Raw genomic sequence first — 15,361 nt, 5'->3', positions numbered from 1 at the left:
TTGAGATAAAAAAGTCAGTGTCACGAGCGGGATTCGAACCCACGACCATCGGCTCAATACGCCACTGTTCTAACCACTTGAACTATCGTTCCTCGATCCTCTCGGACAACAACTCTCCTTCTCAACCTACAACCGTTCGAATTGGTCATCTTTTTTCCATTCTCAAATGTTTTTATCTCGACCCAGACCTTACATAGAAAGATAATTAATTGATTCAAAGAAGTAACTTGGTCAATTGACTACGAAAACGTAAATAGGCTATAGAAGGTTTCGAATTCCGCTCGTGACACTAACTTTTTCTCTCAACCAAGACCTTACATAAAAAGAATAATTAATTGAAAGAAGTAAGTTGGTCAATTGACCATGAAAACGTAAATGGATTAGTATTTAAAAAGTGAAAGAAGTATCACTTCAAGAAACAGCTCCCCGTGGCCACTTCATAAGTCGCTGAGAATCCGATTACACGACATTTGAAAATGGCAAAAAGAGGGAAAATTCGAACGGTTGTAGGTTGAGATGGAGAGTTGGTGTCCGAGAGGATCGAGGTACGATAGCTTAAGTAGTTAGAACAGTGGCGTATTGAGCCGATGGTCGTGGGTTCGAATCCCGCTCGTGACACTGACTTTTTTATCTCAACCAAGACCTTACATAGATAGAATAATTAATTGATTGAAAGACGTAACATGGTCAATTGACGACGAAAACATAAATGGATTAATTTATAGATAGTTTAGATTTGGAGGTGATCAATATCAAGTATTAGTTATTTGCATTAATAATTTTCAAGGTTGACCGTTTCTGAATAAATAAATATTGTATGATTATATAAATTTTTTTATAAATATATTAATAGTACAATAATAATATTATATTAAATAATACTAAAATAATAAATATTATTTATAAATGTCTAGTGTTTAGTGACCGTTAAAGTAAATAATTATTATTATATAAATATTGTATTAATAATATTAGTACCGAGGTAATTAATTAAACTAAGTTTAGTGGACAAGTCCATGATAATTGTGCAGTGTCTCAACCGTGTTGGGAATAGCTTTGTGCTAGATCGGTCTACTATTAAGCATCGCAGGGCCGTTGTGCGGTATAATCCCCCTTGGGGGATACGGGCACTGCTCCACCTCTGATCCTACAGCATTACTTTGTATATTTGTCATTTAGCGACTGGTCTATCCTTGATACCTCTGTTTTACGTTTTCAGTCGGTATCCTGAGGAAGACGGAGTGATACCGAGGTCCTCGTCGATCGACAGCATGGTCGAAGGTAGGCACTGCAACCCCCTCACCAGACGGCTTCCTTCGCCGTTGCTCAGCACGAGGATACCTCAAGTGCCTCTAAGCCCATCCGTGGCTAGGAGGATGAAAGGACAACGTGCTGCTAACGGTTAGTAGTCCAAAACAATTTAAAATATTAAACTTTAATTGGGTAAGTAAAAAGAAAAATTCGAAAGCTTCATTTTATATATATAACATCATTCTCCCTTCAAGGTAGGTAAGTGTATTCCAATCTCTCAACAGAAAAAACATTCTGATGTAATATGCAATACTTCTACTCTGATTTACTAAAATCAAACAAAACTTTTATTCATGAATAATATAGTAAGCGGACACGAATATTTTTAGAGTTATTAGTGTGAATATCTACTTCCCTCCTTGTTTTTTTCAAAAACTACGTAACTTAGAAAAAAATACTTAAACAGCTTTTAAACATGTACACATGTTCATAAACTGCAATTATCACAAGGTTTTTTAATTTTTTTAACTTCAATTGATTTTCAATAACTTTAAACAATTTTTTTTCCAAATATTGACCTCTACACTATTATTTTTGTATTTTTTAGTTCTCGTTCTTCCTCGCCCTACCTAAGGGACACCCGATACGGTAGGATAACACTCTCATTTACAGATTCATCAACTTTATTTGATTTTTTGAAAAAAAATTTAAAAAAAGCCATATAAAAATCGGTTCAGAAAAAGTTTAGATATTTCAAAAATAACACGTTAAATGAGATATTGAAAAAAAGTTTTCCGTTATTTTAAGACCAAATTCGCGCTTTGCACTCACATGTTTTCTTTGCTTTGCAGCAAACATTAATAACCAAACTTAATTTGTCCCCAGCCTTCATCTAACCTAATTTAACCATAATCCTAACTCTACTTTACGTAATTAATTCCTAACACTACTTAACATAATATAACCTTTACTACGAGCATTATCGGGTAACGCAAAATCGATAGTTTTATGTTGGAAACGCAAATTTCTTAACATAAATAGTTTTAAGGCTGGATACACAAATTTCTTCTGCATGGCCAATTTCGATTCATCTATTTTCCGTTAATGGCGTGTGGGCATACGTTTGATTAACTTAGGTAAGTTTTGAGACAAATTAGAGTTATGGATGGGACAGGTTATGTTATGTTATGGTAGGTTTAAGGTTAGGGTGGGACAGGCTTGGTTGGTTACGGTTTGAGTTAGAGACAGGTTAGGTCAGGTATTGTTATCGAGGTTATGGTAAAGGTTAGGAACAGGTTAGGTTACATATACTATATTTAGATAACAATCAGTGACTCATTATTTTTCTGTGTGCGGAGAAAATATGCAAGCGAGAAGCGCAAGTTTGCAGTTCAAAAACTCCTGAAAACAAATTTTGTGTATCCAGCCTAAAATCATATCAGTGTTACTTTTCTGATCGCTGCATACTTTTAAACCAAGCTGGACTATTTTCTTTGGAGCTATTAGTTAATAGGTTAAAAATTAATGAATTTATTTTTTTAATAACTTTCATTAAATTTATATTTTTAATTAACCTAAAAGAAAACAGTTAAGTTGGCTTATGTACTACATGCAAAACAGAATAACAAATAAGAACTAAACTATTGAACATACAAACAAAGACGGCTCCATGCGGTATTCGCCGAATGCCGCGCAAATATTCGCCGAATCCCGATTGGTGTGGATGGATGCTCGGCTATTCGCCGAACAACGATTACTGGTGTTCGTAGTATTCGGCTTTTGTCAGTTTTCTTGTCCGATTCAAAGGGTACGAATATTCGCTATGTAACCGCACTCAGACCATCCACACATTCGGGAATCAACTGTAACTGTGCGTACCTTCAACCAACTTCCGACTGTTATCAAAATCAACACTAAGTTTATACCTCTATTTAATACTATTTATTTTGCATTAATAAACTATTGCTAACTAGTGTAGATATATTAATTTACACAGTAACAACAGTTTTTTTTTTGTTTTTTTTATTAGGATTGGATTGACCCAATGCAACAATTTTGGAATTCCTCAATGTTTACGAAATAGAACCAATAATTTGGAAAGCTTCTCTTTCAAATCATTCAATTGTTTTATAAATAAAGCTATAATTAAATATATCTTTTTCAATTAGTTAGTAGCCACTGCACAAAATAATAACCGCAGCTACATTAACGACAGTTTCATGATTGTAGCAAGTTGAGGACTCGCACGGCATTTGGCAACAACTAGTATACAAAACCAAAACAAACAATAATTAAGCGAGGAACACTCTTACCCGATGCTACCCGTCGTAAACCCAAAGTCCAATTTTCCATAAAATTGTATTACCCCCGTGCACATCTGTCCAATGCCACGCAACGCTACCCTACTTTACGCTCTGCGATCCCCACTGTCCAGATTTTCGTCGGGTAGCATCGAGTACAGTCGAAGACAAAAGAACCGGATACTCATATTTTTATTCAAACTACATGTATTATTGTCGTTATATTAATTGCAACAAACTTATTTCAATATAAGCCAAATTAACCGAGATCAAAACGTCATTAGCTTTTATTAAAAAAAAAAAAAATTAATGGTTTGGTAGAAAATTGATCAAAACACCGGAATACCATTTTTTGATATAATGAATGCAATTAACAATTTATTACACGCTTTTGCTCATAAAATTTAACTAACAATTTATTTCATGGCTTTGCTCATAAAATTACACCATTTTCGTCTATTAGCGTCAGAACAGGGCACTCAAATTTTTTCTAGTTTATTTCGAACTATGTATGTCATTTTGTCATTATATTAATTAAAAATTTTATTTTAGTATCAACCAAATGAAACGAGATCAAAAATTCATGAGTTTTTATAAACATCTAACATATAAACATAATTATGATGGTTAGGAAGAAAATTTATTAAAACACCGAAATAACTTTATTTAAAACAAGTGTGGGTGTGGTTGTGCTCATAAAATTTAACTAACAATTTATTACAAGATTTTGTTCAAAATAGTGCATTAAGAACAAAAGAGGCGTTGCGATTGTGATAATGATTATTGTGATACACGCTGTGTGACTGTACGTGGCGTGCGCTTGACGTCGCATAGATGTGCACACCCTACCAAAAGGTGGCAAGGCGTCGTGTAGCGTCGCATAGCGTTTCATCGAGTAAGTGTGTTCCCGGCCTTATGCAAATCCCGCATGTGTAGGCACGCAATTTGGCGAATGCATCTCGAGGCATGGCAAATATTCGGCGGCAATCGGCATTCGGCGAATACCGCATGTCTGGAGCCGCCTTAAGGCGCAAAACAATAGACAGTAACTTTCAGCCTTACGGCTTAGATTGAAGCCAATTATTTTAAACAAATACAATTTGTACTAAGTTTAACAAACGGTTACAACAATTTGAATCGGGTCAATATTCGAAAAATGGATATTTTTAAATGAAAAATTAAATTCTCTTCCGAAAACAGTATGCAAATCTAACTCCTTCCTACAATTTTGTTAATAATTTAATGCCTGAATAATCTCTCTACGTTCTGATTTAAACCTGGTTTCATTTAGGTTCAAAACAAAATAACGAGAGATCGATTTTGTTTCATAACAAATGAATGGAAAAAAATAATACTCCATTTGATTTTTTCAGTGTTATTTGTTGTATTGTGAAATGAGATAAAACAAATATATGATTTTTGTTCATGGCAACAGTTTATTCTTAACTAAACTTATTCCAAAATATATTGACATTCCTCACGTGTAATACTATGGATGAGTCTAAACCATCCGAAAAGAAAAATTTATACCTTAATATACCTTTATTTATTACCAATATTTACTTGATTTATTACCAATTCCTTTCTGGAATTTGCTTTATAATCATCGTATTTTCTGAAAACGGCAAGCTGTTCGTATCGTTCGATTTATATTCGCTGTAGGGAATCGGATAAAGGCCGATGGGGTACTAAGTCTAAACTTATTTTCCGTACATACACGCATAGAAATTGGCACCTGGTTCTGTTTTTGTTAACCAAGAGTAAATCATGTATTTCGCGTACATTTCTAGCATTCATTTACGTAAATTAACAATGTACAATTCACTATTTTCATTTAATTATAACTGTCCAGTTATATTTGAGAGTAAAGTCGGGTCCTAGAAAAAAAACCCTAGTCTTTGCGGCAGAATCTACATGAAAAATATGAAAGAGTGTCATAAAAAATAATAGAAGTCACTAACATATAATTTATTTTTTTGCATAAAGATTTCAAAATTGAATTACTTTTTTAATTGAATTAATTCTTAATTGTTTAATTTCCGGGGGTTCTCGCGTGAAAAGGGCGAATTCCAAGAAAATAGTATGTGCCATCTATTTCACGTTAGTTACACGAACAATGATGTTAGTTTTCTGAATTACGAGGGTGAAGAATTTAAAGAAAAAACATCTTACATTACCATTAATATTCTCGTAAAATGTAAAAAAAAGGAATAATGTCAATATTGTATTGGTATATATGTTTGTTTATGTACTATCATTAATTATGTTTGAATTTATAAAACCGTTTACGACTTTGATATTCTGCATTAAGAAGTACATGATATGAAATTAAACAGTTAAATTCATTTCATTTATAAATGGTAGCAGGATATTTTCACAGACATTTTTGAGGGTTAATATGTGTGTCAATTATGAAGCTGGCACGAGATTCTAGAATGCATAAAAAGTAGCAAAAAATATCAATTATCAACAATTTTAACATTAATCAAAATTATTCAGAAATCGTGAGATNGGCTTTCTATAATTGTATAAATTAATTTTTTCACATCTTATATGTATTGGTATAATTTCAACAATGTTTGTAAATCCCAGGCCCTGAAGATGATCTCAATAAAGATCGAAACGTTGGCACGATAAAGCAAATGTTTTTCTGAAACCTACATCACACTAATCACACTAGACCGCATCTCATAATTTCTGAATAAGTATCGATTAACGGTCACTAATCACCACACATTAATCAAAATCAATCTGATTATATTTCAAAAACCAAAGGATATGCGGATAAATAATAATATTTTAATAAAATACAATGACCGCTGTAAATTTTCATACAATTTAAGTTACATTTTTTAACTTCTTCCCTTTTAGAAGTTCTTTAGAATAGGACAGTAACAAAACAAACGAAAAACACCTACAACAAGATGAAACAATGGAACGATTAAGTACTTACGCCTCTAATAACAGGCTAAAGCATAAAACGTATTCTGAAAAGGCAAGCGTCGACGCAAGTCATTAAATGGCAGTGACAAAAGGACTTTTTGTCGATAAACGTCTCGTACAAATATCTAGGGGAACTATTAAGGGAAATTGAACTAACAAACCCCTTCACAAATTGTAATGCTAAACCGTCAAGCCTCCACAGAGTTGCGGTAACAATCGATACACTCGAACGAACGTCTTTTTCCCCACAAAATCAACCCTTTAACATGTTCATTTGCAAAACGTAATTCTGAGTTAAATACAAAACGGGTATTTTAAAAAATTGAGGCTTTTCCTTTTTACCGATCATTGGAAATATCAAGACAGTTGTAAAAATGTGTACAAACAAAAATCTTACAGGTCCTGAGAAAACAAACTGACAAGGAAAATGCTGAACTTATGCAAAAAAAATAAACCAAATAATAGTGACATGAAAGAATACACACAAGTGCATTTCAATGAAATCTCTTATGCTACATCACTACATACAACTACTACATACCACCAACTCTTTAGATGAAGACATAAATATTAATAATAAGAAGAAATATAATATTAAGTGTGTGGTGTTTAGTTACCAATAGTTAATGATTATTTGGTGATCGTGAGATGCGATCTGGTGTGACATAGTATTAGAAAAACATTTTCTTTATCGTGACTAGGTTTCGATCTTTATTGAGATCATCTTCAGGGCTCAAAGTGTTTATTTTCCGTGTAGATGTGTCATTCTTGTGTATCGTGTTGAGGTGTCACTCAGGTGATGGCACGACAGACAACAATGACAAATCTACACGGAAAACAAACACTTTGAGCCCTGAAGATGATCTCAGTAAAGATCGAAACGTTGTCACGATAAAGAAAATGTTTTAAATGTTTTTCTAAAATTAGTTAAGGTTTTTAGTTGAGATAAAAAAGTCAATGGCACGAGCAGGATTCGAACCCACGATTTTCGGCTTGATACGCCGCTGCTCTACCAATTGAGCTATCGTCACCTCGATCCACTCAGACACCTACTTCCCATCTCAACCGCACCTTTTGAATTTTCCATCCTTTTTTCTAAAACCTACGTCACACCAGACCCTATCTCACGATCATGTAAAATGTGAAAAAACGTAGACAACAAACACTTTGAGGATGTACAGATACTTTGATTTAATCTTAAATTTCTAGCATTGTATAAATTCATTTTTTCACATCCTACATGTATTTGTAAAATTTAAACAATGTTTATTCTTAATATTAAAATTAATTGGTGATCGTGAGATGCGGTCTGGTGTGACATAGATTTTAGAAAAACATTTTCTTTGTCGTGCCCACGTTTCGATCTTTATTGAGATCATCTTCAGTGCTCACAGTGTTTGTTTTCCGTGTAGATGAGTAATTCTTGTCTCTTGGGCACTCTCAACACGACAGAGAAGAATGACACATCAAAACGGAAAACAAACACTTTGAGCCCTGAAGATGATCTCAATAAAGATCGAAACGTTGGCATGATAAAGAAAATGTTTTTCTAAAACCTACGTCACACCAGACCGCATCCCACGGTTACCAAATAATTATAATATTAAGAAAGTTATGGCTACCAGTCACTTAATGTAACCCTATTCGTGAAAATCCTTAATCTATTATGCGAATACTTTTCCAAACGATTTCAAAAGCATTTAACCTTTCGTTAACGAAAAAATCCAATCCCGCCTACCAGGTGGATTTTCTTTAGTGTAAAGCCCGCATTTAGGTTCGACGGTCTATTCAACATAATTACGAAACTGACATTGCACTGGATTCACTTTCCAACCCTGGTGAGAACACATTTATAAAATGGATGTTTCCACTTCTGAAAGCAAATCACAAACAGGAATGCGGTCTGTGGAAGTTCTGCCTTTTAACGAGTGTGACACCCAATTGCCATGACCATTATAGCAATTTTCACAAGGAAGGATTTTCTTTCCTTCTTTTCAATTTTCGATGTATAGTGCAAACTTTAATAACAAAATTATAGTTTATTATTATTAGTTTTTGGCAGTAGTTACAATTATCTAAAATTCGGTAACAAATAACACTGTGGGAACGTATTACATATATCCAATTTCATACAAATACGATTGAGAAGAAAAAATGGAAATAATAGTTGATAATAAATGAATAACTAATTAAATAATATTTTGTATAAACAATTAGGAACAAGAATTGATCAACAACCCATTCGCAACACTTCAATGATACTACAATATTGTCTATTTAATTAGAACTATGTCACTATGTCACGAGGAGTCTTGTTGAGAAATCTTGGTGCTTTAAATTGTATGAGGTTTTATTAAAATAGGATTAATGATATAATGAAAGAAATAGAAAAAATATATAGTCATGTGTCACGATAAATAAGTAAAATTTTTATATCAAGATAACATTTCCTAAATATTTGTTTTATGAATCATTAAATTTCTTCTAAAATAGCATAAAATGCTTAACTTCTATTTTTTCAATAATTATTTAATTATTATTTGGAGATCGTGAGATGTGGTCTGGTGTGACGTAGGTTTTAGGTTTTAGACAAACCTTTTTTTTTATCGTGCCAACGTTTCGATCTTTATTGGGATCATCTCCAGGGCCTGGGATTTATAAACTTGTTTAAATTACACAAATACATGTACATGTAGGATGTGAAAAAAAAGAATTTATACAATGCTAGAAATGCATTTTGTTTCACATCCGACATGTATTTATATAATTTAAACAATGTTTTTTGCGGTATGGTGTGACGTAGGTTTTAGAAAAACATTTTCTTTACTGTGCCAACGTTTCGATCTTTATTGAGATCATCTTCAGAGCCTGGGATTTAAAAAACATTGTTTAAATTATATAAATCCATGTCGGATGTGAAAAAAATGAATTTCTAGCATTGTATAAATTCTTTTTTTTTTCACATCCAACATGTACATGTATTTGTGTAACGATAAAGAAAATGTTTTTCTCAAACCTACGTCACACCAGACCGCATCTCACGATCTCCCAATAATCATTAACTAAAGGTCACTAAACACCACACAAATATTATTTAATTATTGGGTTATGTTTTAAATCATTACACCCTTTTATTTACTCTATACATGAGTAGGTACGAGGTACGAAAAAACAGTCCGCTGACAGATAGATTACAGCCATCGTGTCAAAAATAACACCAAAGGTAGGACTGACAGCTTTAAAAAATACAAAAGCCGCTCTCAGAACAAATGTATGAAAATATTTTTACAGTTTCGACCTTCACAAATGACATGCGATGTGGTTTTGATTTTACTTATGTCAAAAATAAAATGCAGATGAGGAAAACGCTAAGCAATTTCTGTCTTCGAGTCAAATTAATGCTTGTTTAAAACGTGTTATTTTGGTAAAGGTTTCTTAAAAGTCAAGGCTTGTTCTCAAAACCCTGAAAAATTATTCTTTCTATATATAATAGTTATTCTTATAATTATATAATGTAGAAGCCTTTATTCTTATAACGCGTTGGTGAATCATGATTAAAAAACTGAGAAGACCGTTTAAGGTTTAAGATGTAAAAATGATACCAGATCCCTTTTTAAAGGACCTTACTAAGGACATCGACCCTTCCGCTTAGCCTTGACGTCACGAATTATCAATTCCTTCGTTCATGACCTTCGTCATCCCCGCTAGAGCTTTACACGATGCAATAATCTGCAATGACGTAAATAGCCTAGGGCGTCTTACTGATCTCTCAGAGTGGATAATTAATTATTGCTATGTTTCTCGGCTGAGGGTGTAAAAGAAGTTAGGGTTAGGGATTGTTTATTTTATTCAGTAAAAATGAGCAATGTACATGTTTTATTCTAGTTTTTCCCCCTTGACGATGATTCATTCAGTTAAATATGGGAGAAATATGAACGACAGCGAGTTTTTGTGAAATTTTTTAATCATTATTATGTTACTTTTTTTTGACAGGGGCATCCGACAGCTTGTTTCAGCCCCGTAGCACGAAAAAATACGGCTAAACACCCGATACACAATCACACCAATAAATACATTCATACCTATATGCATTGGTCGCACTCATACTGTTTGGTAGATGCAGACTCGATATTCCTCCATACTACAATAAACTACTCTAACTTGGGATCGATGGGATGCTTTAAAAGTTTTCCGCCGTAGACCCAAGTTACGCACACAACATGAAGGGCAATGGAGATGCTACTTCACCATCAGCCCCTCCTCATTCACACCAATAAATACATTCACACCAACCTACGTTGATCGCACTCATTCTGTTTGGTAGATGGAGTATTCCTCTACCTTCTATGGGTAGATGGTAGATATTACTCCATCTACCTGTTACCTATAATAAACTAATCTAAATTGGGGTCGATGGGGTATTTTTGTAAAATTTCCGCCATTAGCCCAAGTCATACACATAACCTGAGAGGCGATGGAGAAGCTACTTCGCCATCAGCCCCTCCCCATTCACACCAATACATTCACTCATACGAGATACAGAAATACAAAACACATAACTTAACTTCTATATACAATAAAAGGTGACCGCGGTAGCCGAGTGGTTAGCATGAGAGACTCTCACGCCGCGGTCGTGGGTTCGATTCCCACCGTCGCCTCTGGTCCTTTTTTCCCGATAACCCCCAATTTGAACACACAAAGAATTCGTACCATGGCTAATATGCAAGATCATAAGGCAAAAAAAAAACCATATAGGGAAAGAAACTTATCACTACAACATAAATGATTAAAGGCGGGGTGAGTTGTTTAATTTTTAATTTGTTATATGATATGAATTAAAACCTTTCAAAACAATCCATGAATATTTCACCACAAAGTGAGGATAAGGGAGACCCCATTGTAACCGATTTATTTCATTCAATTTATTATTAAAGTTAGAATAATTAAATTGTAGGAATGTGTTTAATAAATACTATATCGTATTTTACAAACTAGTTAGTGGAGATCTCCATAAGTTTTTGTTTTATTGGTTTAGAGCATTTTTTTAGAACAGATAAACAGAGATTTAGAACAGGAATATTTATAAATAAATTAGTAACATCAAAAGGCACTAAAACAAAGTTGTGATAACAACAAACACCATAATACCAGCAGATTATTCTCATTCATGGAGCCATAAAGCCGGGAAGACACTTACCCGATGCAACGCTATGCGATGCTACCCGACGCCGTCTCGTTTTGGTAGGGTGTGCACATCTATGCGACGTCAAACGCACGCCACGTACAGTCACACAGCGTGTATCACAAATCAGTATCACAATCTTAATGCAATATTTTGAGCAAAACCATGTAATGAATTGTTAGTTAAATTTTTCTTCCTAACCATCATAATTAAATAATTTTTATAACAACTCATGAATTTTTGAGCTCGTTTGATTTGGTTTACATTAAAATAAGCATGTTATAATTAATATAACGACAAAATTACATATGCATAGTTCAAAATAAACTACAGACAATATGAGTACCCGGTTCTGATGCTACTCGACAAAAATGGTGTAATGTTATGAGGAAAACAATGTAATAAATTGTAAGTTAAATTTTATGAAAAAATCTATGAAATAAATTGTTAGTTAAATTTTATGATCATAATCGTGAAATAAATTTTAGTTAAAATTTATGAGTAATCCATGAAATAAATTGTTAGTTAAAGTCATTCTATCAATAAATGGTATTCCAGTGTTTGGATCAATTCTCTGCCAAATCATTAAAATTAATTTTTTTTCAAATAAATACTAATGAATTTTTCATCTCGGCTAATTTGGTTTATATTAAAATAAGTTTGTTGCAATTAATATAACGACAATAATACATGTAGTTTGAATAAAAATATGAGTATCCGGTTCTTTTGTCTTGCATTATTTTTTTTGGGTAATAATTTTCATTGGATTAATTGAAAAATAGTAATAATTGTTTATTTTTGTGCTCTCTTTTTGTAGGATTTTTTCAGCTTGATTATAAAATCTTCTTAAGCTTTCCCTACGTTTTATTTTTTAGTATATGCACTTCGACTCTTTCCACCTCCTCCTCAGAACATTTTTATTTTCAATCTCAACAACCTATGATCAAGAATACTTACAATGGATAATTATTAAAAACCAATACCTAGAACGTTGCAAAAATGGTTATAGTGACAGATAAAGTGTTAGAAGTGTAAGTTTGTGACTTCAGCTAATTATATTCTAATATTTGGGGTGAAAAAAATTATTTTCTAACTAAACGTATATTTTGTAACATTGAAATAAAGTTGATTTTTGTGCAATCCAAAAAACGTGTGAACCAAATTTCTTTGAAAATCAAATTGTTATGCAGATGCCACATGGTACTGCGCAATAAAATTGATGAAAAGCTTTACTAATCAAAATAAGACTACGATAGCATTAATAAAATTTCTAATTTTTAAACAGTTATTGTTTCTATTAATAAATAATAACATTAAAAATTCTATAACGTTTCCTCTATTGATCCAAATTAGATGTATATAGAAATATCATATGTTTTGTCATTTCAAAATTATTTTTCGTTACCGACAAAATGTAGTGGGGAGAGTTTAGAATTTAACACTAAAGTCTATATGTTAACCTGATGGCATGTATATAATAATCATTTCTTTATTTGATCAAATATAGTTTTTAGTTGTCAATTTAAAAAAAACTTGTTCTGCTGGGGTGCACATGTTTTTAAGTGGACAATTGTGCTAAATAAAAGTTACAAACGAGGGAAGAATATAATTCCATTTTTTATGTATTTTTCTTCTTTTTGGGAATACAATTGCATACGAAGTTCCAACACATTACACACTTTCCGGTCTGATCGTAACCCTTTGCCATAGCCTTGAATTTTCCATAAACAAGCGTCTTTAGTCGTTCGCTAGCCTGGCTTAAGTTCAAGTTGGTTATATTGTAAACACCCTGCAATTTATACGATTAGCGATCCTCTAGATTTGCAATATTTTAGTTTTTACTCACCACGGGTACAGGGCAAGGATGGTGTAGAAAGGAGAAAAGATCATTTTTGAATTTCAACGTATACTTTTCCAATCCAGAGCATAAGCCGCCTACTTCCCAATTATAGAAGTTTGGCTTCCATCCACCGTTTCCCCAAGTAGAAATATCAACCATCATCTATTTTTGTTTAAACATTTATTTAAATTGTAGCATCCATCTGTTAAACTTACATACTTTTACGTCGTCACTCCAAGGAATCGTTAAATTTAATTCTCCAGAGTAGAAGTAACTTGTCCTGTTGAGCTTTCTTATTTTGTAATTTGTAAAAAAGATTTTCGTTTCTTCGCAATCTGAAGGGCTACATTTTCCGAACTCCAATGGAATTAGCTCGTAAGGACCCTAAGAAAACATATATTTAACACACCCGTTTTAACAATGCTTTAAGAAAAACCCACTGACAGCAAATTCGGCAAAAGTTGCACAGACCAAATGGAACAACAGTGCTAGAAATTTGTTCGTACTTGTCATGGTGGCACTCGAAGTACTATAGACAAATAATGGGAACGAATGGACGCCGGAAGAACGTGCCCTTGATTATTTCTGTGTTTTTCCTATCGCTACAATGTATCTTACATTTTATTATTTGCCAACAATACAAACAACACCAATATATAACATCTCTCTCTGTAAAAGCTGGAAACGTAAATGAGAGGCAAGAGTCTCATCTCAACTTCTTTTGCATAATTTAGTCCACTATCAAAAGTACAAATTAAGATACTTTTTGTTAGGAACAATTACAACAAGTTTTCTATTTTTATAAGAATTATTTTCTACGCATTTTTCTTTTATTTTCCATTCTATTTTAAACCCATGTTTGTCGTACACCTCGACAGGGCTACATATAATTGCCTATGTGTAAATATTTTGTTTTTTGAATTTATAACAAACCTATTTTCTAAAAACTTTTGACTTATTTATGGTCATAGCAAATGCTAGACAGACTGGGAATTACAACCGTTTCAAAATAAAAGGCTTTCGGTATTTCCTTGTGTGGCTAAATATAATCGAGGGATGTGCAAGGGATATTCATGATCTTTGTGTTAACCCTGTTAACTTTGTTACGTCCTTTTAGATCGAGAAAAATGATGACGTTAACTTGTAAGAATCGGCTAGTTAACATTGCTCGATCTAACAGCCAGAACCAATGTTAGGTGTGTCGAAAATGTAGTCCCTTTGCTAGCCGTTAAGGCGTAAGTAACCAACATGGCAGCCATGAATTTAACAGCTGTTTTTTTTTTTTTACACGTCTTTTTATTCTTAAATATGCATTAATTAAATCAGACCAATACATTTCTTATTTAATTTCTGACCTATAATTATACCCTAATTCTAGTAGATACATCCCATATCCTATAAAGTTGTAGGCTGGTAGACGTTAGGATACAAGTTAGGTATGTCTGCACGAAGTGAAGCGTGTCATTTGTTAGTACTTTTCGAGTGGATAGTGATGGATTCATTTTGAATGAAAGAATTGATTAATTTTCCGGTTTTATTAATTTATTTTTATTAACGTCTTACAATTTAACACAAAACAAAACAAAAACAAACAACAACAAGCCTTTTTTTTAACTTTCCTTTAAGTAAAGCTAATTTATGGCCTTAAGTTAATCATATTAGCCAATGATTTAACAACAAGCCTTCGAGGACTGTTATAACTTAATTTTTGGTTCTACAAATCGCCACGCGCAGCATTGCGGAAAAATTAACGTTTAACAAGCTAAGAAAGGAGTGGGGCCTTCACGATCTTACTGGACATTTCTCGATTTGAGCTAACACGAGTTAACATCTTACAAACATCGT

General features: G+C 33.1%; 1 protein-coding gene across 1 annotated transcript; it reads right to left on the bottom strand.

Annotated features, from left to right (window-relative positions):
- Positions 1 to 12,596: 12,596 nt before the first annotated feature.
- LOC106661790 lies at positions 12,597 to 14,070 on the bottom strand. Its single transcript, XM_014385431.2, has 4 exons — positions 13,961 to 14,070; positions 13,736 to 13,900; positions 13,523 to 13,678; positions 12,597 to 13,465 (listed from the first exon to the last, which is right to left on the bottom strand). The coding sequence occupies exons 1-4, from the start codon at positions 14,027 to 14,029 to the stop codon at positions 13,295 to 13,297; spliced, it is 561 nt and encodes a 186-aa protein (XP_014240917.1). The 5' UTR covers positions 14,030 to 14,070; the 3' UTR covers positions 12,597 to 13,294.
- Positions 14,071 to 15,361: the final 1,291 nt, after the last annotated feature.

Source organism: Cimex lectularius, unplaced genomic scaffold (genome assembly GCF_000648675.2).
Source record: "Cimex lectularius strain Harlan isolate CLEC.00 unplaced genomic scaffold, Clec_2.1 scaffold59, whole genome shotgun sequence".
In the NCBI taxonomy this organism is placed as follows: Eukaryota; Metazoa; Arthropoda; class Insecta; order Hemiptera; family Cimicidae; genus Cimex; species Cimex lectularius.
This window is presented reverse-complemented; position numbering and strand designations above follow the sequence as displayed.